Genomic DNA, 27,024 nt, shown 5'->3' on the forward strand with positions numbered 1-27,024 from the left:
TGCAGCACGCTTCGCAAGGGGTTATCCAACTGCAGCATGACCGCCCTTAAATACGAGGGAACATTTACGGTGTGACGAGACCACGTGTCCACGGGAAGCGATTCAGGCGCGCTGCGGCGCGGGAAAAACGGCTGTGGCCTTTGCTAGTTCCAGTGATTTTACATCTGCGCGTGGTATGGTTAGACAATATACGACCAGAAACAGCAGTGGAGATAATGCTTAGCAGCAATGCTAACCTGCTTGACTTTACAACATTCCTAACAACAGAAAGACGGCTACAAAATATTCAGCAAAATTTCTTTTATTCTTTGAAATACGTGTACGCCACGCTTAACAGCACAGTATTAAAACAATGGCTGGTGCAATATAAACTCTTTAATAACATCTTGCAATGTTGTTCCAAGAGTGGAAGTGCCGTTACGAGGTGAGAGTGGTAGTTAACAGGAACATGAAAAATGTACGTCAAAAATACGTCAATAAATATACATCGACATATTATCAATAAATATATGATCCTCTTTGAGGCGTTACCTATCAACTCGCTAACGTGCTTGTCTAAATTACATTTCTGCTTGCTTTCACATAGTGTGTTGCCTCTGCTTAACGCCCCTTAAAACTTCAGGCGTTCGACATTGAACGTCGGACAGAATTCACCAGGGGCTCAAGACTTTTGAGGCAGTCAATGCAGAAACAAGAGTAAGTGTTAGCTTATAAAATGAACTGCTCTTTCTACACGAGGGCATTAACTATACTGTGGCTTCCACGTTATCGCCATGCTGCCCAGAGTCTTCAGGTACATTGGTTACACTAAACGTAAGAAGTTTATTTAAGAACTAACTGCTGGTTGAGTATCGTACTTAGCAGCTTGCTTCCAAGATACCAGATCCAGCATACACCTTTGCCTTCAAAGAATAAAACACCTCTCCCTTTATCTGCTTCTATAATTCTGTCTCACGTACTTACCACAACATTAAATGTTGCGAGTGCCATCAGCTCATAACGCTCAGTCAAGAGTACTGTGAGTGCACTGTCAGTGCTGTTCATAAGTACTGGACATACCGTATATACTCGACTAAGGGTAGCAGTTCTTTTTTCTGTGGTTATTGGCGATCCGCGGTATTTAAACGAAAGCTGCATTTTTCAGTTCACTACTCTAGACAAACTACTTTACTGCATCACAAAGTCTCAGTCGGTGTCTGGGGCCTAGTTGCAGATACCTTTAAGTTTCTTAATGGCTGCCGGTGTCGCCACTGCTCGGGTCCGGCTCATCGATGCGTTCGTAACCGCCGCCATCTTCACTTTCAACCGTTGAACTCAAAACTGCTGCAACTGTAAAACCTTTAACAATGTACTGGGTCACCATACGCTGCAAATTCAGAATCAACGAGCACAAAAACTGCAGACGCTCTTCTTAGTCATCCAGTCGAACTCACTTCGTGGTCAGCCCTTGCCGTCTACTCTGAGCACAGGCGTCTTAATTGCGGTTTAAATGACACACAGCTGCACAGCGGTTAATACTGGAATGTGATGATGATAGCAGAAGGCGCCTGTTGCGTTGCACGCGAAGAAATTTATGCAGAAGTGAAACGAAGTAACTGCGGATTTTTTCCCTCAGACCGTATGACTCCGAGGTTGGAGGGAGCGCCTATACACGAGCGCAGCCCCTAGTCGAGTGTGTACAGTAGTTAAGCAAAACACTGCCAAAAGCACTGTTACAGCTAGGACGATTCCGTGCCAGAATGTTGCTGATAGCACTAAGTCAGAGCTTGGCAGTGTAAAACTTTTGATGAAAAAAATGTCCCAAAATATAGAAGTGTAACAGAAGAATGCGTGGCAACTGTGTTCTCTTATTTTCTCCATGGTCACAACTGACAGTGACCGTAAAAATGAGAGATGCAGTTACTAAAGGCAGTCTCCTGGTTGTTCAAAATCGCTTTTCTCCGGATTATTTTTCTCAGCCTTTTTTCTCTGAGCCTCGCAGTTCACGCAGTTCTCCGGAGACTGAAACCTTTTAGGCGTTGGCGACCGCCTCCTATTGCGAGTCTGCAACGTCGACCACGGGGTGCGGAATGTGGCACTAGTCCTCTTTGATCCCGAAGAACACGCCAGGCGCCGCCACAGGCCGCGCACGTGGGCGTCGCACCCCACGGCGGCAGCACCGCCGTTGAAAGCCAGAAAGACGTACGGGTTGATGGCGCTGTTGGAGGCGGAGATGACGCCGAACACGGCCACCACATGCGGTCCCAGAGAAATGTCTTGCGCGAAGGCCAGCAGCATCTCCTGCACCATGTAGGGGAGGTTGGTCACCAGGAACGCGACGAATATGACCACGGCCATCTTTAGCGTGCGCAAGCGTGCCTTCGGAAGGGTGCTCTTCATGCTCTCGACGCAGGCGCCGGATGTTCCAGCAGCGGGGCGGTCTCCGGGGCGGGAGGAAGCTAGGCTCATCATCCACATTCGGAGCAGGATGCACGTGTAGAGCGTCACCAGTGCGACGAGAGGCAGTATGAAGACCGTCGTGAAGACGAACGCCATGTAGGCCTGCCTCGCAGCCGCGGAGTCTCTGTAGATGTAGAAGACGGAGGCACAGTAGCACTTGTCCTGGATCACGACCAGACGGAATACATACAGGTTGGGGAGGGACGGAACGAGAGAGAGCACCCAGCAGACGGCGGCCAACGACCGTGGCTTGGGCGCCGGCGCCAGTGGTTTGCAGATGGCGAAGTGACGGTCCACCGCGATTCCCACTAGCATGTAGGTGGATGATACGAGCGCGAACGTCTGTAGTACCTTGAACAGCCGGCAGGGGCCGTCGCCTGCCATCCACACCCGACCCAGCACCTCCCAGAGCAGCTGAGAGCTCATGGTGACCAGAGTGACGAGGAGGTCGGCGATGGCAAGATTGAGGAAGAGCATCTGCGCTTTGAATACTCGGTGGCGGCGGGAGGTCAGGAGGCGGTGGCAGACGATAGAATTTCCCACGAGTGACAGAACCAGCATAACGCCGATGATGGCGATACGCAGTGTCTTGGCGTACAGTGGGCCGAACATTTCTTCGGGCGTGACCTCTGTCGGCGCCGTCTCGTTGTCGGGACCAGGGAACACGTCCAGTTCGGTCGACATCGTAGTATCGATTCCGATGCTTCTCGCCCCATAACCTTGCAGACGGGCCAGAAGACAGTCGAAGCCCACGCAGCTGAAAACCTTGATGTGTTTCGTTTCGGCTAGTATAAGGTCTCTGTGGACAGTTGGCAGATTTTATGCCTTGTTTTTAGAAACACCACATTTCAGCACATGTCGTGGCCTGATAGACAGTTGTGCATCTGTAGAAAGTAGGAGACGCAGCAGGCTGGTTTCTCTACATATTCTGAGCAAAATTCCGTTCCAGTGCATCCATAAAAAGTTCTACGGCCTTTTGCAGCGGATCATTTTCAGTTCTTGATGCATCGAAGTGGACAACACCTGAAAAGAGAGAAGAATCAAAGATGTTTATTAAAACAAAAAAGTGGAGCGAGAAGTACGGGATAAATTAAATCAATAATCAGAAGCGACACATACGAAAATATATGAAAGAAGCCAACAGTCAGCGAACTAAGGAGCATGGGGGATATTTTTTAAATTGTAGTGTTTATCAACGGAAGATTAATAGTGTATTTATTTTACTGCTTAAAGTTAATTGAGCAGAAATCAGAAAAAAAAACCACATGCCGCCGGTGGGATTCGAACCCACGACCTCCGATTTCGTGTTCGGAGCTCTACCAATTGATATACGCCGACGGCTGTCCAATCATCGGCTTTCGGGGGTATTTATGCTGCGTGTAACCTAACCTTGAGAGTGTTCATACACGCCACCCTTGTCCATTGCGGCAGACGTGGAGCGTGCTGTAGTACCGCGAATGTGAAGTGGAACGCCATCGAAGGGTGATGGCGGAAACTGTGAGAACCTTTTTATGGTACCTATGACATGAAGAATGCCAGAACCAGGCCCTCGTTAAGCTATTGAGCAGACAGGGGATGGGAAATGAGGGGCTCGTTACGACATACATATGAAGTACCTATACATATATACATATACATATACACATACATATACATATACTGCCAAATAATCCAAGGAGCATAGGGCAGTGTTTTCTTAAATTGCGGTGTTGATCAATAGAATATTAATTGTGTAATTAATTTATTGCTAAAAATATTTGATAAGAACGCAAAAGAAAAAACGCCGGTTCGGATCCAACGGGCTGCATGTGTTTGCTTTTCTACTGCTTTCTTTTCAGTTTTCTTTAAGCAATAAAATAATTACCCTATTAGACTCCCACTGATAAACACCACATTTAAAAAAAAATTCTATGCTCCAAGGTTTCGGTGGCTGTTGGCTTCCTTCATATACACGTATGTCATAAGAAGCCCCTAATTTCCCTTCCCTTGTCTGCACATACGAAAACAGTCACTTTTGGACTTCATAGCCTCTGATTGTTTTTCTGGTGGCCACTAAGGAGACTTTGCTGAGCCCAGCTTAAATTAAAACAGCGGTTAACGTTATTATTCATCTTGATGATCCAGCCCATCATCACGTACTGCGTTGGCGTCAATGCCTACTGCTTATTCCCACTGTATTTTTGTTCACTTGTAGCCCCGACTGCATTCTGACCTCATGCACAAAACTGAGATCCGCCGCGGTGGCTCAGTGGTTAGGGCGCTCGGCTACTGATCCGCAGTTCCCGGGTTCGAACCCGACCGCGGCGGCTGCGTTTTTATGAAGGCAAAACGCTAAGGCGCCCGTGTGCTGTGCGATGTCAGTGCACGTTAAAGATCCCCAGGTGGTCGAAATTATTCCGGAGTCCTCCACTACGGCACCTCTTTCTTCCTTTCTTCTTTCACTCCCTCCTTTATTCCTTCCCTTACGGCGCCGTTCAGGTGTCCAACGATATATGAGACAGATACTGCGCCATTTCCTTTCCCCAAAAAGCAATTATTATTATTTTTATGCACAAAACTGAACACCCAGGCGTAAGAATCTTGCCATGCCACTCCGATTTTATCCCAAAAGTGCCACCTTTTTACTTGTTCCCATGGTGGGAGTGACGCCACCTAGCAGTTATCTTGTTTACTAGTGGACAATCCGACCGGTATTTTGCCCGCAGATATCTATTACTTCGTTGTTGTCAATATAGCGCTCCGGGAAAGTTAACCGCGAACAAAAATTCCTCTCCTAAAAGGCAGAGAGACGGCAGGCAGATAGTTCTTGACAATCACAAAGTGAACAAGGAAGGGGATGCCAACGTTTCGACAAGAGGGCTTGTCTTCGTCTGGGTGAGGCGTTATCACTGGAGGGAGTTTATATGGGGCCTCCACTCCGAGGAGGAAGGCCCGGTGAGGGGGAGGACCGGGCCTTCCTCCCAGTATAATAATTATATAATTGGTTTTGGGGAAAAGGAAATGGCGCAGTATCTGTCTCATTATAGTTGGACACTTGAACCGCGCCTTAAGGGAAGGGATAAAGGAGGGAGTGAAAGAAAAAAGGAAGAAGAGGTGCCGTAGTGGAGGGCTCCGGAATAATTTCGACCACCTGGGGATCTTTAACGTGCACTGACATCGCACAGCACACGGGCGCCTTAGCGTTTTTCCTCCATAAAAACGCAGCCGCCGCGGTCGGGTTCGATCCCGGGAACTCCGGATCAGTAGTAAAGACCCTATTTAAACCCAACCCCGCCAATGACGAACGCTTTGTCCAGACGAAGTCAAGTCCTTTCGTCGAAACGTTGGCATGCACCCTAAGGCCTTCCCCTTCCTTGTTCACTTTGTTATTCTTCTAAGAATGCGTGAGGAACTGCAGCTTTGAGCACTAAAGGTGTTTCAATGGCCTGCCGGAGTTATTAATATGGATGCATAGGAACGCGTGGTCTAGTTCCGACACATAACGCAAGACGCCAATGCAAAAGTAAAGAACGCCTTGGCAAAATATCCCGTGCATAACATCTATAGTTCGACGCCTGGAGCTCATCCGCCGGCCAGTAATGATCGGCTCCTGGGACAGTGGCCAGTTGTGAATTGACCCTTCGCGCAAATAGCTTCATGTATTTGCACCAAGTTTTTCTTTGTGTAACTAAAGAAATGAGTTTCTCCAGGAAATAAATTTCGTGAGCAGTACAAACGGACAGAAACGGCACTGCGCATTTGCAGACGTGCACTCTTTGCCGCGTGATCTAGGCGGCACGCGGCAAAGCAGCATTTAATGGACGTCAGGAACTGCTGTTGCGGCAATGCGTTACAAATCAAATTAAGTGCAGTCCATGCGACAAGCTGCAGTACACGGGTTGTCTTGTTTGGACACGTGCCTGTCGTTCCACAATGGTCTTAGTGTTCGCGCTGTAATTATATTCCCGGTGTGTCATCAACAGCAACTGATTCGTTTCCACCTCGAACTCACTTTCTGTTAAGAGGATTTGATATTCCTGGTTTTTTCAGCCTTGAGTCTGCGCTGCGAGGGCGTAACTCAATAAAACACATCACTCGGGACGAAATGCTTATTCCATTAAACTCTTTGCGTGCGACGAAGCACCATCTTTCCTTGTTAGTTTCTTGTGCCTCCTATTCACGCGGAAAATGGATTAGTGTTTCTGCATGTACGGCATGGCGCTATCTGATTAAAACAGTTCTTTTCCGAAAAAGGTCAAAAGGCGCCTTCCTTTTTTTTTCGTGCTATAAAATAATTCTTTCCTTCTTCCAGTTGTGTTCCCAGTATAGTGAAACCGACGCTCTGAAAATTTAAGGCCTCACGATCAGTACAGGTCAGCTAACTGACGCTGCATACACTCCGCTATTTTAAGCACTGCGCCTGTAATTCTTCTATAATGAGAACCTTAATTTTCAACCAACATGCAGTCTTCTTCAAAACTAAAGCATTCTCATCGCATGTGCACCATTTGAATATTAGCACTGCTAATAAAGTAAACTTAGTTTCACACCAAAAAGAACCGTCGTCTTTGCGACCAGTATTGTTTCCTAGCGATGAAAGCTGTTTCCTTGCTCCTAATCACTAATGACCAGGGCATTATACTACGCGTCCAATAACCTGGGCAATGACGGACATGTCTTTCAAAAGGTTGCAAGAAGCGTTAAGAAACGCGTGGGCTGAAGCGTTTGCTTATTCAAAGAGCTCGCTAAGTTCTTCTCCTTTTCTGAACAACAAATGAATAAGAGATGAAAAAAAAGCTAAAGAAACAACCCACCTGAAAGGTTTGGCATGTAATGCCAGGCACTTTTACTTAATCGTGATACCGGAGCCATTAGTGCACGCCGGACGCACACACACGCACATGCTCACGTGCACGCACACGCACACAAACGCACGCATGCAAGCTCGTACATAATCATCGACATTGTGAAACCAATCGCTTGCCTCACAGTGCAACACAACCTCAGCGCCTTACTCTGGACACTCAAAGAATGCCGCCGAGGAATGGGGCTGCCTCGTAATCAATGCACGTCCTGGATCTCTGCAGCATGACGTATTCCACTCGTACCGCGTAAGTGGATGACAACCTCCAAAAAAGAAAAATAATTCCAGAAAACTCCTAGCGTCACTGTCGGCAACAATGCTCACTTAAACAGAGCTAAAAAATGGGAAATTAGCTATGCAATAAAACAAATAAACAAAATCAGTTAGAAAGAATGTATTTAGATACTCAAAGATTTCTAAAGAGGTGAGGACTTCGAAAGGGTGAACCGCAACAGCAGTTGCTCGTGAAGAAAGTTAGAAATCTGCATTTCCCACCAGCATCCATTCGACATGATCGTCCTAGTAATATGCAGTCGTTATGTCCGCGAAGAAGGCAGACAATTGTCGTCCCTTAAAACCTTTAGCGGCGGAAATGAGTTCTGTAGACAAAGGCCGTTTAAGTTTCTGATCGCTGGCTTCTTAAATAGACATTAAAGTGAAACATTAAGTCAAGCCACATTGACAGGCCAGCCCCGCGGGTGATAGCAAATATGTCATTGCTGCCGAAAACAGAGTTGTGATAAGCCAGAAAATTATGCAAAAGTGAAGTACACGTGGCGACAGCACTCGTCGCGGATTCCTGCAATTGCGCTGGTGACGTGGTTTCGCCATCATTAACTACTTATTCATCGCTATTTCGAAGGTAAAGTCCGAGTACCGTCGGAGAACCGACCACATCGTGTTGACCATGCGTTTGTAGAATTTTTTAAACGCGTGGGGAGAGAGGATGGTGTGCCGGTGAGCAAACCCATCGAAAGAAGCTGCTAATTCAGACAGGCGCACTGCATCTCACGGAAATAGTGTTTCGCCTCAGTGAGTTACGACACGATGAAAAGGTTTTTTTTTTATCAAACAGATATCGATAGCTCGAAGAAGTGGGCTCAGGGTGAGAGTTGCGATAAAATATTAACTTTGCTACATCGGCTCAAAAACAGCTGCATTTGAGCACCAATCCATGTTTATTCTCTCCAGGCACCAATTAAATCTGCTGAAAAAAATTATTGCATAAATAACGATGAGAAGACCTATTGGAAGACAGGTGGCAAAAACTGGGCAAATGTTATTAGATTTTCGCATATTTTCGTAGCGTCCACAAATATAGACATCGTGCCTCAAAGCTGATGCGTGTACAAAACCACTCAATGCAGCAATTTTTTGCATGTAAATTATGGTGTCCCACACGGATCACTCTTCGGGGCACTGCTTTTCACATTTAAGTCAATGACCGAGGAAACCGCAGTCTCAACTTCCGCTTCTACCAGTACGCGGACGATACCGCCCTTATGCCTCACGGTTCACTCATAAAGCCCTGGTCCTCCTCCAGGATGATATCTAAAAAGAGATAGACAGGTTCTAGGGAAATTATATTTATTTTATTGAAGCTAAATCATATCTTTCCTATGCTCCAGGAATCCTCTCACGAGAGCCAATTTGTAGGGATCCATATTTTCTCATGAAGCTCGCTGCTCCAGCTGTGCCTGCTCCTCGCTACCTTTCTCTCCGACTGTTAAATACCTGAACTTGTTTTAGATTAGCACATGGCCTGGTCGAGTAACACTGATCATGTTGAAAGGCTAAGTTTCATCTCAGCACAGTTATATTTTCGGTCTTGATAGCATGTGTCAAATGGTACTTAGAGCCCTTGAGGAGTTGGTACTTAGGTATGGTACATCCATCTATGGTTCTTGTGCACAATCCAGAATTCATCGTGTGGATAAAATTCTATACAAGTGGTCCACTCACAGATTACATCGTATGGGAGTGAATAAATTAGGAAGCTATACAAAAATGGCAACCGCCGGATTCCATCCTCTCCAAGGTTTTTTGATCCTCGTGATTCTGACGAAAAACTTCATTTTTCTTACCTTCAAGAAATCTGAGACAAAATTTCGAATACTCAGGAGAGTGCCACCCTACATGCTTTCCAGGATATATATTAACTACGGTAAAAAATGTCGACACTTTTGTAAATAATTTTATTTCAGCAAACTTCTGATATCCTGAGCCGTGGTTCTAGCAATTAAGCAAAATTAAGGGTTATTTCTTGGCTGTTTTTCTCCACCCTGATCTATGGTCTCAACAACGGCACAGAACAAAATAAATAAATAAATAAATAAATAAATAAATAAATAAATAAATAAATAAATAAGAATGCACTTAAGCCCCTTATGTCATGTTTGGAAAATTTATGTGGCCTGTAATCAAGGTTGAAAATTTTGGTACTTCAAGGAGCTCTTTCTACGCTCCACACCAAGGGCTGTCGATATTATTTCACTTTAATCCAGAATAAAGTGCTTTATCGCCTTATTTCATCGAACATTATCTGATTCTGTCGATTGCGCATATGTTAATAGCAGAGTTGATGTGACCTATTTGCCCATGCTTACACCTTCTCGGAACGTTTACGGGCCGCCGATTGCAGCCCACTCTCTTTAGTTGCCCATACTGTGAGCACTTTGTCGGCATATGCATGAACAAGGAGTAGTTAAAAAAGCAAGAAGTTTTTTTGCCTATAAGCTTTGGCGACTTAAGGACATAAATCGTGGTTCTCCTTCTTTTACTTTTTTCGTTTGCGTGCACAGCTCACTGTAGAAGGCTCGACCTTGATGAAGTTGTCGCAAGGATCTTGAAAAACGAAGCCTGGCGTAGAAAGTGCGGCAGGCTGAATTAAACTATTTCGAACACGCCGACTTGCGAAGAAAGAAAAAAAGGTCTGATGCTGGAGAAAAGGAGAAAAGACAAATTTTGTTACCGCCCGAAATTGAGTGAAGCGACAAGTCGTTATGCGTCATTTTTCTCATCTGATTTCAGCGGGCCCTAAATTGTACCTTAAGGGTACGAATGTCGGCTTAACAAACAGCCCACTCCTTGGCATCAGCTTAGTTTATTTATAGTGTAGCGACGAAGATGTGTCGGCGCGGTAGCGGCAGTGCTATCGATGAGCGCGCCCTGCCGGTTCGCTCATGAACAACCAACAAACCCCTTTTCAAGCGGTGTATGTGCTCTCTATCGACCCCAGTGCTTTTCAGTCAGCCAGTCGATCCCCATACAATAGCACTAGTCAGATACGTGTTCAGCCGTTGCATTATGTATAGGACCAGATGCAAACGAACTTCATGGAGCCCGTTACACTTAAGACACCGGCAGGCGCTGAATGCACAGTGGTACACGTGGCTTGAATACTGTAAAAGTGCCGTTAGAAGGCGCAGTGTGCAGAATTATGGGCACTATAAAGAAGTGCCGAACGTCTAGAAAAATTCAAGGCATGCCATATGAACACAAAGCGTAGTCTTTAAGACGACGCTCTCATGTGTTACGTTAGATCCGGTACGGTTTCGGTCAGTGCACATTTTATTTCGTTTGTTTTTCAAGAACAAGTGCTTTAATATGCCTAAAATGCGCCTACATTTTGATTATAACGAGTACCTATGACAGGAACGAACGAATAGTATACTTGAGGCCCTGAAACCAGTGTTTTGTCGTGATGCAGAGGAATATATATATATATATATATATATATATATATATATATATATATATATATATATATATATATATATATATATATATATATATATATATATATATATATATATATATATATATATATATATAGTGAAAAGGTCACAACTGGTTCGATTATCCTAGGTTTATTCACCAACGGTTTCAGACGGTGGACTTCGACTTAACCCTGATGAAGGACGGTACACCGTCTGAAACCGTTGGTGAATAAACCTAGATAATCGAACCAGTTGTGACCTTTTCACTGTGCAAGTTTTCACTGGCCCTTTGAGCAACCCTGACTGCTTCCACTATATATATATATATATATATATATATATATATATATATATATATATATATATATATATATATATATATATATATATATATATATATATATATATATATTATGGTGAAGAGTTGAACATTTTATTCTTTTAAGGGGATAACTGGCATGTAACGTTTCACTTAGCCATGATGGCGAACGAGATAGCGTCGAAAGTACTGACAGGTCAGGACGCGACCTCGCTCATATTTAGCCTTATAACCCTAGCCTTTCTTGATTTTAAGTATTAAACTTCCACGGTGAATTGTGCTGTCACTCAGGTTTGAGCTCATTGAAGAAAATTCCTTTTTATTCGTAAATTATGGGTGGATTCGCCGACGGAGAGTGCACTAGGGAACTAAACTGATGACATAATTTCCGTTCATCGCGGACTCTAAAAACGGACCGAATTGACGCACGCTACACAGCAACCGTGCAGGCCAGTCAACGAGCAGGCACCCAAGCGAGAGATCACGTGGACAGAGGGAAGCAGGCAGCTTAAACTCTCGTGCTTAAGCTGTGCTATTCTGTGGTTGTTGAAAGCGATGTGCGCAATCCAGAAGCTAGAATCTCAAAGATGTTTTGTTCGTATGAATAATTAGCGACAATTAGGCGGCGTCCGCCACTTGCTAATTATGGCAGTCGACGATAGCAATATGCAAAAGGCCAGCTAACGACGAATACATTTTTTTATTAATTATTAATTTGTTTTGGGGGGAAAGGAAATGGCGCAGTATCTGTCTCATATATCGTTGGACACCTGAACCGCGCCGTAAGGGAAAGGATAAGGGAGGGAGTGAAAGAAGAAAGGAAGAGAGAGGTGCCGTAGTGGAGGGCTCCGGAATAATTTCGACCACCTGGGGATCTTTAACGTGCACTGACATCGCACAGCACACGGGCGCCTTAGCGTTTTTCCTCCATAAAAACGCAGCCGCCGCGGTCGGGTTCGAACCCGGGAACTCCGGATCAGTAGTCGAGCGCCCTAACAACTGAGCCACCGCGGCGGGGTAGTACATTTTTCCTGTTAGGGGATTTCTGACTTAGGCAAATGCCTAATTGATTCTGGCTCCAGTTCTCATAATATTGTGTGCATGCAACGCAGTGCAACGGGTCGAAGGAGCTCGCGAATAAACGAGTAAGTGGGTCGCTTCATCTGTTGCCGCATTCTGGTAATGCGGAGTCCATTATCCTCGATCTAACGGACATTAGCTCTTACGAGTTTAAGTTGAAAGAAATAAAACACTAACGGTAGAGAGATGGAAGTTTACGCTAATTCTACTTCGAAAATACCCTTTGCAAGCTCATTAGTACAAAAGTAACTTTCATAGCCTGACCTGTAGGCCAGGAGATCCCATCTGCCATTTTCCCTGCTCTACACACTATAACATAGCGACTAAGCTCCAAGCTATAGGTTGATTATATTGTCGTTTCGGCTTCCTTCTTTTCGCAGTCTGGTTATTAAATTGTTCCTCTTCAACCTATTCTAGCAAGGTGACCACGCGTTGTCAGTACTGCCGTTGGTGCATTCGAACTAGAAATAACAAAAAAAGAAACGACGTATTTCGATACTCCACCTGGCATTGTTTCTTCGAAGAAAATGCACGCTTCAAAACCTTGGGCCTAAAGGCACCCCTGTTTTATTGGAGATGTTTAAAGACGTACAGGTCAAGGAGTCTATTCTCCGGCCATGGAAGATTGCATGCGTCATTTCTGGTTTAAAGCCCTGAAAATTCCAGCTGCTTCTCGACCCGTTTCGTCCAGTGAGCCTGCCAAGCTGGTTGTCGAAAAAATGTTTTCCGCTAAGCTTTAGTGATGGTGTGATGAGAGAGGAGTGGTTTTAAAGTTCATGACTGGATTTGCATACAAATATGAACCTTGTGGAATGTGTTGAGCATGAGCGTAGCCAGAACAATATCACCATTGCTGTATTTTTTGTCATCAAGCGTGCATTCGAAACTGTCAGTCACATTCATTCACATTCACATTCATGTCATTATTAGTTTACTGGATAATGGCGCGAGTGGAAGACCGCTACGCTAGACTTATCACTTTTTAAGTGAGAGACAACTATTCGTGCACACGCGTGAAGGAAACGCATGGAACATAGCGTCATGTACGTGGTGTCGCAGAGCAGCGTGCTGAACCCTTTTCTTTTAGAGAAAAAGCTTTTACAGTAAGAGCATAATTACTTGGTGAATTAATTTAATTTAACTTAAAGATGAAATTTCATTTAAGATACATAAATTCAAATAATTTCAATTTGAATTGAATACCTGCCATAGATGGCAGGTGGCAACCTGTCAACCTGCCGTTTCTCTTATTCACATGAACATGGCTAGGCTTTCTTTTAAGGGTCGGGATGCAGCTTCCATGGCCAAATGCAGAGCTACATGGCTAAGTAGAAACTAGAACAGGTTTCGCTTATTTATGCGCTAAGCCGGGAAGTCCAGCTATGCATATTCTCAACTGTGTGATAACGTATTTTCCACTAAAGCCCTCTCGTGGTTTGCAGTGTTCACTATTAACGCTGCTGGTGTTTGTATTTGGGCTTCTGTCTGAGCTGTGGGCCTCATACAGTCGACCCAGTAACGCTGTCGCATCATACACTTAAGGCGAAGGAGTGCCTGGTAGCGGCTTCCACCACTGGCCAATAAACTCTTCTTTATTGTTCATGTAAGTAAATAAAGAAAGCATGTTTTCTGCGAGTCGGCTGAAGTGAATAAGGGCTTCCGCTGCGTTCTCACTGCGTAGTAAGCGGCTTTATGAGGCGGAATTTACTGCCTCGGTGACTTTACGACCAATAAATAACGTAGGCACAGAACAGACTCCTTGAAATGCTATAAAACAAAGATGAAGTAAATGTTACATCAGAACACAACTGCCCAGAGCACAACTGTAAGGACGAATAACCAGATCACGGTCGTGAGATGTCTTACCCTATCACATTTGACAAAAGGGTCGTTAAACTAAGGAACCGTGTTCGCGAATGTATTATGTCGCCCGTGACGCTGGAAAGCAAAATAAACAAATCCCCAAAGCAAAGCGCGCATGAATCCTGTTAGAAGTTAAAATAATGCGGCGCACCATCAGCGGGCCGCATATGCTCTCGCCGACACAGTGCTTGCAAAGCGCTGAATTAAATTAGTGAAATAATTGCAGGCTCCAGATGTGTCTATTGTATTACTTCCCCGCACGACACCATGCGGTCGGGCTTCCTCGTCGTCCCTTTAATTTTTTCCTATTTTCTCATACTCTTCCGCGACAAAGCTGCTGATTTGAACAGGCGCTTGCATGCAAAGGCTGTTCACTTCATTGCGTCGCAGAATAATAAAACGTCTCTTTCATTTACGATGTCCGTGAGCTTCGTGCCGGCGCACACAGGACACTACAAACAGGGCTGACAACAGAAGCGCTGATGAGTCTGTCCATGGATGCACGGTTTTGTTGCAGGCTTTGGCCCAGGTTTAGAATACGCCTAGCCGGTTTATTGTGCGACGATTATTTACGAATACCTACGCTCAAGTTTTGAAAAGGGGCTTTTGTAAAAAATCGCAAAGCGTTATAACCCTTCAGGCCCTCCAGAGTAGACAATCGAACCAGTCAGGTGCCGGCCGGCCCGTCAGAAAACACGCGAACGAACAAAAAAGTCGGACATAAAAAAGAGAGAACCCGCCGCGGTGGCTCAGTGGTTAGGGCGCTCGGCTACTGATCCGGAGTTCCCGGGTTCGAACCCGACCACGGCGGCTGCGTTTTTATGGAGGAAAAACGCTAAGGCGCCCGTGTGCTGTGCGATGTCAGTGCACGTTAAAGATCCCCAGGTGGTCGAAATTATTCCGGAGCCCTCCACTACGGCACCTCATTCTTCCTTTCTTCTTTCACTTCCTGCTTTATTTCTTCGCTTACGGCGCGGTTCAGGTGTCCAACAATATATGAGACAGATACTGCGCCATTCGCTTTCCCCAAATACCAATTATTATCAAAGGATCCTCGGTCCGTGGCCACAGCAGTCGACTGCCCTCAAGGCATACAAGGCACTCTTTGCCTACTTGAGAGCGACTGGATTTAGTGACAAATTGTGACAGCGTTGGGCGTGTGTGTGTGTGTTATGCCTTTTTTCCCTTCTCTCTTCCTCCTTTTAGTCCCCTAATCCCTCTTCCCCAGTGCAGGGTAGCCAACCGGAACCCCTTTCTGGTTAACATCCCTGCCTTTCCCTCCGCCTCTTTATCTATCTACCTATTATTAAAAAGAGAGAAAGAAAGGACGAAGGAAAGAGTGACTGATTGATTGATTGGTTAATCGATCGATCGATTGATTGATTGATTGATGCTAGATTTATGATGAATCTTGAATCTGGAGCGCAAGATTGAAAGTCTGTATAAGCTTAGCACGGTACAGTGTGCCTGTGTGTTTTTAGCGATATGCATTAGTACTGGTTTTATCAGGATGTGTTACTTTTCTGGCGGTTGTCATTTCTGAAGTGTTGTTTAGATGAGTGACGTATCAGTGCTGTTGAGTGAAGTGTGTGGGGAGGGGAAAAGGGGCCTGCACTGAGTCAGGCATTGATTCGCCTTTAGTCTGCCTCCTGGGCAACTGTTTGCTGCCTAAATAAAATGCTTTGACCTTGTGTGTGTAGTGGTTCGTAGAAATAAATAAAAAAAAGGAAAATTCGGGTGCCGGCAGGGGAAACTGCTCTCTCTATATTCGGCGCCAGAGCATCAGCTGGCAGATGTAAAAGGTACGAGGAAGAAGATGGGGACGTGAAAGGCAGATAGGAGGTAGAGCAAGAAAAGATAGGGAGAGATAACAGTCAAAATGAGCAAAAGAAGCAAGGTCTCAACCCGTCCTCTAAACCCCTCGTTCAATCTTTGTGTGATCTCGCTGAAGCGTGACGGCGCAGTTGGCCGCTAACACAACTTAAACTGGTTTATGGTTTATGTGGGTTTAACGTCGCAAGGCGACTCAGGCTATGAGAGACGCCGTAGTGAAGGGCTCCGGAAATTTCGACCACCTGTGGTTCTTTAACGTGCACTGACATCACACAGTATGCGGGCCTCTAGAATTTCGCCTTCATCGAAATTCGACCGCCGCGGCCGGGATCGAACCCGCGTCTTTCGGGCCAGCAGCCGAGCGCCATAACCACTCGGCCACCGCGGCGGCCCCCACAACTTAAACTACCGCAGAAAACTTTCAAACAAAACTGAATGAGTCTCTGTCGCACTCTCACGCAAGTAAAGCAAAAAGATATAAAGAACGCTCTCGGAGTGTCACAGCTAATTTATTAACGCTGTCAGACTTCGAACAGCCCCCGTGGCTGTCGCTCGAATAAAGTGCAGTGGCGACGCACAACAGAGTGCGTGCTATGCGGCCGCACGGCCTATGTGCTGCGCTGTCGAGCCCGGGTTACCTGATGCCACTCGCTGTGGTCTTAATAAAAGCGTGACGGCAGAGCCGCCCACGCGTTTCTCGTTTGGGGTGGGCAGGTGAAGCTCCCAACTCTTCGCCACAAGGAAGTTTCGCCGTTAGTTTTTCTTCGCCTGAATGTAAACAGGAGCACTGGAGAGCCCTCACGAGACCCGTATGCGAATGAACCGCGGTGAAGGTCTCCCCTTACCAATTTCCGTCTTTTTTTTTGTCTTTCATATTAAAGAGTCAAAAAATGTCGGATAAAGCATGCGCGCCCACAATATCTGTCAGTTAGGGGACCACAGTTTGCGAAATGTAAGGTCGCCTAAATTGAGAGTCCAGTAACGAAAGAAAACGCTTCGGCTTTGCTTTCAAATTGTCGAAACATCAGAAATTACAAACGAAGATAGGAACGGAAATAAAAAATAACGAAACTGTGAGACACTTTCCCGTTCCTCATAGACATAAAAAAGGAGGCGTCTCAAACCAAGCTCATTATAATGGATTAAAACCGTTTGTGGACACACGACAACAACCTTGCATCATTGTTGCTCACTAAGCAAGTGCGAGTCCTTGTCATAAACAATTCAGTTTACTTCCCCACGCATTAGGCTTAAATAATGTGAACTAAACGTCAAATTGCTTCTTCCCCTACCATCTCCATTTATATATGTTACTGATTTGGCTGCGTCGTTTCTCTGAAAATTATAAAAACTGGCTACTCGTCCCCAAATTCGCGTTCCTTGAACATCCCATCGCTGTTATCACTACCGTCATGGCGTTTATCATTGCCTTTTATAATGCTTATTTTCCAGACAGAATGTAACAAAAAATAAATATAAAAATTCAGTCCAATTGTGTGTCCCTCATTGGAAGCTACAGCGAAAAAATAACGTCACATTTTTTGAGAAAAAAAAGTGTTTAACTGGTATTTTTCTCTAGGCTCATTTCTCCCAGAACATTTCCATTTGTCGACTTCGGTATCAAAGACAGGGCCGATGAAACCCTAATAGGCACAAGATGGAATAAGTGAAAGAGGAGCAACGAATTACGGCCCAAGGATTAAAATACAAATATGCGTCGGTTCAAAACAGGGAACGAGCGATGTTGTAGCGCGGAAGGTTGACAGTGAACAATCACGGGCGCCATTACTACTTCCGCTGCATAATTTTTAGGTTTTATCAAGCAATAAAAAATGTAAGCGAGCATGTCTGGGGTGTGTGGTCTGGGCACACGTAGGACAGCTCGTCGAGCTGTCAGAGATGCTGTAGAAAGCAACCAAAAAGCTACATCAATAAAAAAGAAAAAATAGCTCCATCAGCACCACATCTCACCTTTCCCCCTCTTTTTGGTGCCCGGTTGCTCTTTTCGGAAGCACTCTGCTTCTAATTACGGCACACATCTCCCCGTCTCGTTCATCGTGCGGGACAAATCTCTCTGCACGGAGAGCACATCTTTACGAAGACTTCGTTCCCCGGGACAGGCTTTTCTTTATTTGTTTCAAGTCACTATTTCCTCTCTCGTTAGGCTCTTCATTTGCTCGTTGCGCCGCCAAATCTCGTGATCCTCTCGACTGAGGACGCTCTGCACACGTCGTAATGGTCTTCCGAGTCCTTCTTCATGCCCACATAAAATTATGACCAGTGCGTGAGACGCACGTTAATAAACTCGTGGCAGTGCCCGTCGCACCTTATAATGAAGTAGCCAGTGTTACGTCCTGTCTTTTGTGTCCACATCTGCTACAATTGCAGTTTTTTAAAAGAAAGTTATCTCTTTCTTTCTCGCGCCCCATAATTAAATATTAAGTTTGAGAGATCCTCTCCTGAAGTGGTGACTATGCGGAAAGCCCGAGGGCGCGCATAATGAAAAGGACGGACAGGAGAACTTTATTATGCCATTTTGTTGAGCGGCTGGAAGTGTAAGAGTTTTAGCATAGTGCGATCCGCATCCGCGAGTTGCCGTCTGCGTAGTTCCCGAGAGGCGCCAGCTGCTCATGCGCCGTTGGCCGCGATGGGTTAGAGGCAGGAGCGCCCCTCATATTGCGCAGACGCAGTCCTGTCCCCGCATCAATAGATCAGGCTCGCAAAACGCGTATAGTGCTGAATTCTCTTATTTCTTTGTCCATGAGGATTGCGAGGAGTCCAAGGGAGTGTATCCGAAATATTGAACAAGTAACGCGAAACCATGGACCCGCTCGAAACTCAGAAACCGCTGCCACTACTGCGAGCACTGATAGCGACAGTGGCTTTTTTTTTTTTGCTATTATGGTGTGTGCCATGGTCGGCAGTGAACGTGTGCAGGCAAGGGTGGGATGTTTAAAGCAAACGCTCATGACAGTAACAATAATTTTCTAAAGCATGACCTTTAACGCTTTCTTTTTAGCGATCTGAATAGAGCTGCTGTTTGGGACGCTGTGGGCGTGATAGCTTATATTTATTTTGAGACTTTTTACCTATCTTCAAACATTAATACCCAACTAATCTTGGAAAATTGACCATTTAAGCATGGACTAAAAATACTCTTTAGAGCGCCCAGCCACTGTGCTTAGGTTGTATTCTTGCGAAATGCACATATCGATCACAAATTGTGTTTCGGTGTACGTTAAAACATCTGTGTAACCATCATGGCCCCGTACACTACTTCGAGCAGGCAACCAGCCCCCTCCCCCTCCCCCCCCCCCCCCCACAAACATTTTACCTGCTCCCATAAACGCGCCGGACAAAACAATGGAAGGTGAGCTTCATAACGTCGCACGAAAGAGAAGGTGTCCCGAGATTGGAGAGACTGCAGCCACGGTGTTCCGGCCTTGCTTATAGCACCGGTGTGCGTATAATAAGTCACGTGCGCAAGACAAAAGAAAGCGAGCGCAGATAAAAAAAAAGCCCCAGAAACGGGTGCCCCGGAGAGCTGCAATGTTTGCCCGTGACGCGAGGGAGCCGCAGATATTGCGCGCATTATCATACAGGCACTCGCTGCCGGAAAGCAGGACGCCGTGGAGCGACCATTTGCCCCCGCATTCGCACGCCAGGAGGCGCCGTCATTACTTTCGCGCCGACGACCCTGACAAATGTTTTGCCTGCCTCAGGGAAGCTTGTCGGTGCGGACATGTCCGTCGCAGTTTCAACATTGCAACTCACAGGGAAGTGTTGAGAGCCAGGCAGGAACATTTAACGAGAAAAATATGAGCCTTCTGAGTGAAAGAAAAAAAGAAGAGAGAAAGAAACAAAAGACGAAAGAGAAAAAAGAGAATGAAAGAAAAAGAGGAAGGAATGGCGAAGAAAAGGGGAAGAAATGGGAAGGCATAGAGAGAGAGGAAAAAGGGGAAAAGAAAAAATGGACAATGAATGACAGAAAGGGAGGAAGAAAGGAAGAAAGAAAGACAGGAACAAAGGAGGAGTGAAAGAAAAGAAAGAAGACAAAGTAGGGAGGGGAAGAAAGGAAAAAGGGGCATAGGGAGATTTAAAAAAAAATGAAAATTGATTTTTTGGAAAGGAATTGGCGCAGTATCTTCCTCACATATCGGCAGACCGCTGAAGCGCCGTAAGGGAAGGGATAAAGGAGGGAGTGAAAGATGAAAGGAAGAAAGAGGTGCCGTAGCGGGGGGCTCCAGAATAATTTCGACCACCTGGGGATATTTAGCGTGCACTGACATCGCACAGCACACTGGCACCTTAGCGTTTCGTCTCCATCTAAATGCAGCCGCCGCGGTCGGGTTCGAACCCGAGAACTCCGGATCAGTAGCCGAGCGCCCTAACCGCTGAGCCACCGCGGCGGGTAGGGAGATGGAGAAGGCAGGAAAAAACAGATGGTGGTTACTGCTAGCACAGAGTGGTTTCTAAACAAACGGCGTAAGCTGGCGGATGTAGAAAGGATATTCTATCCTCTCGTCGGGCTATGGTCCCGCTTTCGGAAGAAGCTGCACGTGATCATCACGTGGACGACTGCGTTCAGTTTCGCACCACTAGGCCCTCCCAAATTCGCTGCGATCGCAAGCGCACAACCACCTTGGAATTAGCGCGAGTGAGATCAAAGCTGGCCGAGTCTGCTATCGCGAAGCGAACACCTTGGTGTGCTGGTATTGAACGCTGCCACTTAAGCTCCGCGAAAGAGAGATGGGCGGAGCTCTTTTGCCAGCGATGAGCAGCACTTTCGATTTCCCATCACGTCTTTGCCCGCGTAGTGATTCTCGGCACGTCGCTGCTGAAGTGTGCCTCTCGCGGTCTTCAGTGCACCGAAGACGACGCTTGTGTCTGGCGGGGCAGTGCTGGCCGTTATTTGGTGTAGTAGTGCGCTCCTCGGGGTTGAAACAGATGCGAACGTGCTGGCAATTTGAACGCTTGCAATCTTGTCGGTCATGTGCCACTCCCGTTGTTGTTGTTTTTCCCCTTAATTAGAGACTTATTATGTTCTCCACGTTTAGTTTCTGACAGTTTAGGCGAATATATTAGTGAGATAATTGAATGGGGTGTTTCTTTTTCTCATCCTTCACATGAGCATTCAAGCATTTCTGTCTATCGTAGAGTAGTACTTCTTGTCCTTCATCAGACATCGGTTGCCGTTAAATCATACCGCATTCTTGACGCCTCGTCTCGTCAATCTCCGCGTTCTTTCCTGGTCATTTTATTTTGATGCAGAAGTTTTGTTTCGTAGCTTCAAGTACTCCGCTATGATAAACAATCTGATATAAGAGATTAGTTAATTGTTAGCATCCACCCAAGCACAGCCGTGCGGCTTTTACCGAAACTTCGTAGTTCAAGAAAATTTCATCCTGCACCGGTGATTGAACCCAGGGCCAGCGCTGGTCCGAGACAGCAGCTCTGCCGAATAAGCTAACCACGACGGCCATTAAGTAGATGGCAGGGTGACACCGATTTGATCAATTAGATATGGCAGCGGTGTTAGTGCGGCGTTCAGGGGAATCCCCCAAGGTGGAGTAGATTTTAAAAATAAAGGAGCAGCTACTCCTTCATTCACCTAAGCCACCATTCGCCATTCACTATGGCTGCAAAGTAAAGCCAGGAAAGGAATACTTCGCTTCAACTCGAAAATAAAGAAGCCAGCCAAGACTAACTTGCCCACCGGCCAAATCAACAGTTATGCTCAGTCAGGCCTCGTTCCTATCTATGACCTCTTCACTGATCTTCATTTTTTATTGTTTTATTTATTCAGTTATATACTTAATATTTACTTCGGGCCCATATCGGGTAAATATTTTTATTGACTTTCTTTGCGTCGAAACTTCTTCAGTTTCCTGTGAGGTAACCGTGCTCAGAGTAATGTTCCTACGTATTTCTTGTCTTGCGTCATTTTTACTGCGCAGAAACGCATAATGACGGGGATAGATGCTGATTCATCAGCGGTAAAGTGCTTATAAAGAATTTGGGCATCAGGTCAGTCTGTGGTATAAGAACAGTGGTTCTTACCTATCCTGCTGAAATCAAGCGTTAAGTTAGACGGATTGGCCCACAGCTTCCCGAGCTTAAGACCAGCGCAAGAAGCATGGGTGACAGGAAACGTCTCCCCTTCAAGTTAGGTTTGTGTTTTCGCCCTATTGCACGAATGTCATTGGATAAGCTTGGTAAATTTCTACGAGACGTCGCTACAGCTCGTGAAGTGAAGTTACGACTGGAGAGTTGGACTTTTCAAAAGAGAAATTTCCGGTTTTCACATCTAACATAATTTTGAAGCGCGCGTGTCAGCGCTTAGAAAATAGTGAAAAAGGATTTCAGGCAGCGATAAAACAGTCCAAGGGAGTTGACAGCACACATATAGAAGAGAGGTTATTAAGGCGAAAGCTTTTATTGGCTCATACTCGCGGCCATGGATCTCTCCTGCGCCCTTTACATCCAGCAACTCGAAAAGGAAAAAAAAAAGTATTTGTTCACGGTGGGATTCCAACCACCATTCTTCCGTCCCGCTGCCGAGCGTACTAACGACTACTCTACTTGCTTCCATCGCATATGTAGTTCTCCTTGTCTAGGACACTGGATAGTGTTTGCGGAAAGGCGTCGAATCAGACGGGTGGGAGTCCATCGAATGAAAGTGCGAGAGATTGCCAATTCTCTGGGAAACACGAGCGAAAGTGTATACGAAACTCTGCATGAACAATTGCACATAAAAAAGGCGTACGCGCGATGGGTGCCGCGATTGCTTTCGGGGATCCAAATACACAAACAAAAGGACATTTGCATGCAGTGCACGGTGGTACTTAATCGCAACCTGCAGGAGCTTGTGCTTCAGTTTGTGACCTTGAGCGAGACGAATTTACTATTCCACCCTCGAATCGAAATGAGAGTCAAAGCAGTGGATAACAACCAGCCGTGAAAGCGGTCCAAATGAGGTGCATATCATTTTGCCGGCTGTTTTTGGAACATCCAAGTAATCAATCATATTGATTTCTTTTAGGAAGAAAAAATTATTGACAGGAGCATATAATAACGTGACATTATTCGGGCGAGTTCAGTAAAGCGGAATCAAGATTCAGTGCAGAGTGTTTAATCATTAATAGCTCATGATGAACTTTACCAAAAGCCTTGCAAAAGTCCAGAAACGTTCAGTCTGCCCGAAGATTCTGAACAAGAATGTCATGCAAAGAGTGTGTGAGATGAAGGAGCTGAATTTCGCACGAGAAGGAAGGGCGAAAACCATGTTGAACCGATGCAAAACAGGATCAAAGAGTTGAAGAAAGGATAGATGTCCGAATGCAACTTATGCCTCAATAATTCACAAGGTATACTGTTAAATCATTTGGCTCGATAACTTAACGGGGCGACTTGCTACCTGACTTATGCAAAGGAACCACTTTCCCGGCTTCTCAGCCCCTCGGCAAAATTCTTTGGTCTAGCTATTTCTTTAAAAGTTTTAAAAAGAAGTGGATGAATACCGTTTGCTTTGTTTGAAGAACTTTGAATTAGTATTGTCAAGGCGAAATGATGAAGATACTTTTAATTAATTAATATATTTTATAACTTTAGTAGGATCAACGGCAATGGGAGACATCAGAGAAAGTTATGCTGTCAGTCGGCTTCAAGCATACTTTCAGTATAGAAGAAAAAGTTCTTAGAAAATGCGTCTTTCAATGCAGAGGCACGCTCAGTAACCAACACGGGTCCTCCCGTCGTCAGAGCTAAGCAAAATTACAGCATTCTTGCATGAATTAACATTATTACAAAAACCTTGAGGCTATTTTTGTAACATTGAAGGCCAAATGTTATTAATTAAAGGTTTTTAGCGCCACGCATCGCTTTGAGATAATGTACCTTAGCCATCGAGTACGTTTAGCAGCGACAAACACCTCACACCACAAGATAAAAAAAATGTCAGTGTGTTTAGCTCTGGTTAAACCTGGAGTGATGCGATAGCTACAGCTGGCCGAGTGGAACATGCTCAGTCGAATTGCAAAGTCAGTCTTTCGCTGCGCGTTCCTTTTTCATCTTCGTCCCACTTGACACGGCGCATGCGCACAGCTGTTGCGCGCCGCGCCGCTGGCAGCAGCAGCTGCTCCGCACCACGTGACCAATTCACGTGACCAACAGCCGCGCCACGTGATCAACCCACGTGACCGACCACCTGGCCAACGGCGCCGCCACGGAGCTCAAGCGGTGCCACGCTGAAGGGTCGGAGAGGTGGCGTAGTGTAGCTATAGCTATAAAAAGGACTCCGATGGACTCAAAGTGTTCTTTCTCCAAGACAATGCGCCGGCCCAGAAATCGACCGTTGCAATGACAAAACTCCACGAATTCCGTTTCTCCGCTTAAACTCTACAACTTCTGAGACTTCATTTGGATTTCTTTTCGCTAGCGAACCTGGAAACCTGTCTGGGTACAAATACATATAAGTTAATAGGATAATTCTTGATTTCCTGAGGGTATAAAAAATATCGCAAAATTAATTGGTCACGTGTGTAGCGCTGGTAGCGGATCTCTGTATTTGGGGTATGCAAGACGCTGATTCGCTGTCAGCAGGAGTGGAAAATACGCGCAAAGGAGGAGGAAAAGCTTTTAATGAGAATAAAAAGATGTTGACTGAGCTGGTGGTTGGAGTCCTGGATCCAGGACTCCAATGACATTGGCCGACGAGCGCAGAAGTTTGATGAGCACTAGTTGGCTCTCCAATTGACGCTGGGACAGCAAAAGGTCTGGCATTGTAATTGAATGGTCCCGTGTCTCTTGCTATCTGACTACAGCTGTAACCGGCACGACAGGTCCGAACTTTTCAGTTAGGACCATGTGTACACCTCCCCTAGCCTTTTTCATGCCATTCTGTTTGCAGTATCCATCAATTTGCTCTCTTTATAGCCTACCGAGCTCAAACTGCCATTTCTCAGCGTTGAGGGACACTCTCCGGCAGTGTGAATAATTTCAAAGAGGACTAGTTGGCGTGAAAGTCAGCTTTGAAGTCACTTCCAAAAGCCCTCGCGTGTTGTGCAAGTTTGGTGCGCCGACATCTAAACGCAATAGCGTTAAGTTTCCCGTTCTGGAGAAACTTCGATGTCGTCGGCCGCGATTTGAGCGAAAAAGCAGGTGAATCACCGCCATCCGGGACACGTGACCATATGACGTCATCACAACCTGCCTACCGGGTTAAATTAATGATCGGTCGCGAGAGGTTGCTCAGGAAAACCAACTTGGGTCTCACAAACCCCACCAGTGGCTGCGTTTGAAACAGCCACCTGCCGCGGTAGTGGCGCATCGCTTAACCGCTGCACCGCTGCGCCAGAAGTAGTATGACTGCTCCCAGCGATCTATGAATGTAGAGTAAAGAATGATAAATTCCGCATATATGGGCTAGTAGGCACCAACCAAGCGACAGAGAGGGATAGTTGCGCGGGAGAGATCTCTAATGCTATCACAGTGTATTTTTAGGAGAAGGTTAAGCGTTAAGCGATGGTGAAAGGAATAACAGTATCAGTTTCTGTGATGTGATACGCAAAGCGGACCCCAGGATACTGAAGGGGCGCATTAACGCTATTGCGCCATACTCTTAATGCGGAGCTTAATTGCCCCCTGAAGTTTTTAGAAGCGTTTTTGTTATATTCACCGAAAAATATATGTGCACCGTGGTAAACCTATGCCCTGTTCGGAATAAAGAGGTAGATTATCAATAAGATCTAAGCGCTAAGCGCTTACGAAAGAACTCTGAGCTGGAGGGAAATGACGTCATCAGGTCGGAAGTGACGTCACTTCTGGTAAAGCCATCAACACCTGCTAATTCTATCGCATTTCCAACACATAATGAAATTAGATGCGTTTATGAATTTCGGGGAGGTTCTAATAAAAGTTACGCCAAGTAAGAGACAAGGACAAACGACAATTAAGTGCAAAGATGAAATACCAACAACGCCCAGTCCATGCTAGTTTGGCATTTTATGGCTGGTCGGTTTCTAACGCACGGTAAGTATGGCCCCGCTTAGCGTGTGGAATGGTTTGAAATTATGCAAGACACCCTTGTTGAAGTGCAGCGTTCAAGGCGTCGTCTGTTCGCCCTTTGTCCTTGTCTCTTCACTCTGGTGCCAAGAGTCGTCGGGGACAAGGTACTGCCATGTTGCTGTTAATGTACCGACCGAGCTGTTGTTTCTTATTCGTGACTTGCAGGTGACTTCGCCGGCGGAACCGTCCTACGCGTCGTTAAACTCTGCTCTGCTCCATCGCGCAGTTCCGTGAAGGCACGAGCGCCATCAGCGGCTCTTTGCACCTGGCGAACTCGAAAACCGCACTCGTACTCGGATGCTGCGACACACGTGCTTTCTACCGAGAGGATAAGTGACGAAGCTGGCGTCTTCCTCCAGCGGAAACTTTTTCGCCGAGCAATCTTTCGTATACGCTTAGGATGAGCCTGACCTTCTCAAGTTGGCCGCCACGGCAGATTGTATTTGCAAACTTCATCTTCCGTTCCGGCTGTCACGACACGTCGAAGTCGCTCGGCTTCCGCCATTGCAGAACTCCTTGCAGATTCCCGTCGCCTGACTAACGCTGCAACATTCGCGCAAAGCGCAATGTAGGCAATATTGCGAGAGAAAAGATGAATTTTTGTAGTAAAGCATCCTCAACTTGCATTTATAGGAGACTTGTCAAACCATCCTTTTCTATGCGCGCCTAATGTGCTAAGCGCAGTTCATCATGTGTAGCTTTACAGTGCGCTCATTAGTGAGAAATTTATTGTCGTCCGGTGCGCCTTCGAGGCGGGAATAAATGTGGAGGTAGGCCGAAAAAAAAAAGGAAAGGCAAATGCGTTTCCCACTTTTTGCACTTTGATGTTCTTCAGAGGACAATGTGCTCGGATAAGCTCGAGG

General features: G+C 45.8%; 1 protein-coding gene across 1 annotated transcript in view; it reads right to left on the minus strand.

The window, feature by feature from the left end:
• Positions 1-290: 290 nt before the first annotated feature.
• LOC144123610 (oxytocin receptor-like) overlaps positions 291-27,024 on the minus strand; it is a 34,126-nt gene continuing 7,392 nt past the window's right edge. Inside the window, exon 2 of the mRNA XM_077656415.1 lies at positions 291-3,462. Coding sequence (XP_077512541.1) covers positions 1,903-3,123 — 1,221 coding nt within the window. The 5' untranslated portion in view covers positions 3,124-3,462 and the 3' untranslated portion in view covers positions 291-1,902. The remainder of the gene's footprint in view (positions 3,463-27,024) is intronic.

Source organism: Amblyomma americanum, chromosome 3, assembly GCF_052857255.1.
Source record: "Amblyomma americanum isolate KBUSLIRL-KWMA chromosome 3, ASM5285725v1, whole genome shotgun sequence".
Classification (NCBI taxonomy): domain Eukaryota; kingdom Metazoa; phylum Arthropoda; class Arachnida; order Ixodida; family Ixodidae; genus Amblyomma; species Amblyomma americanum.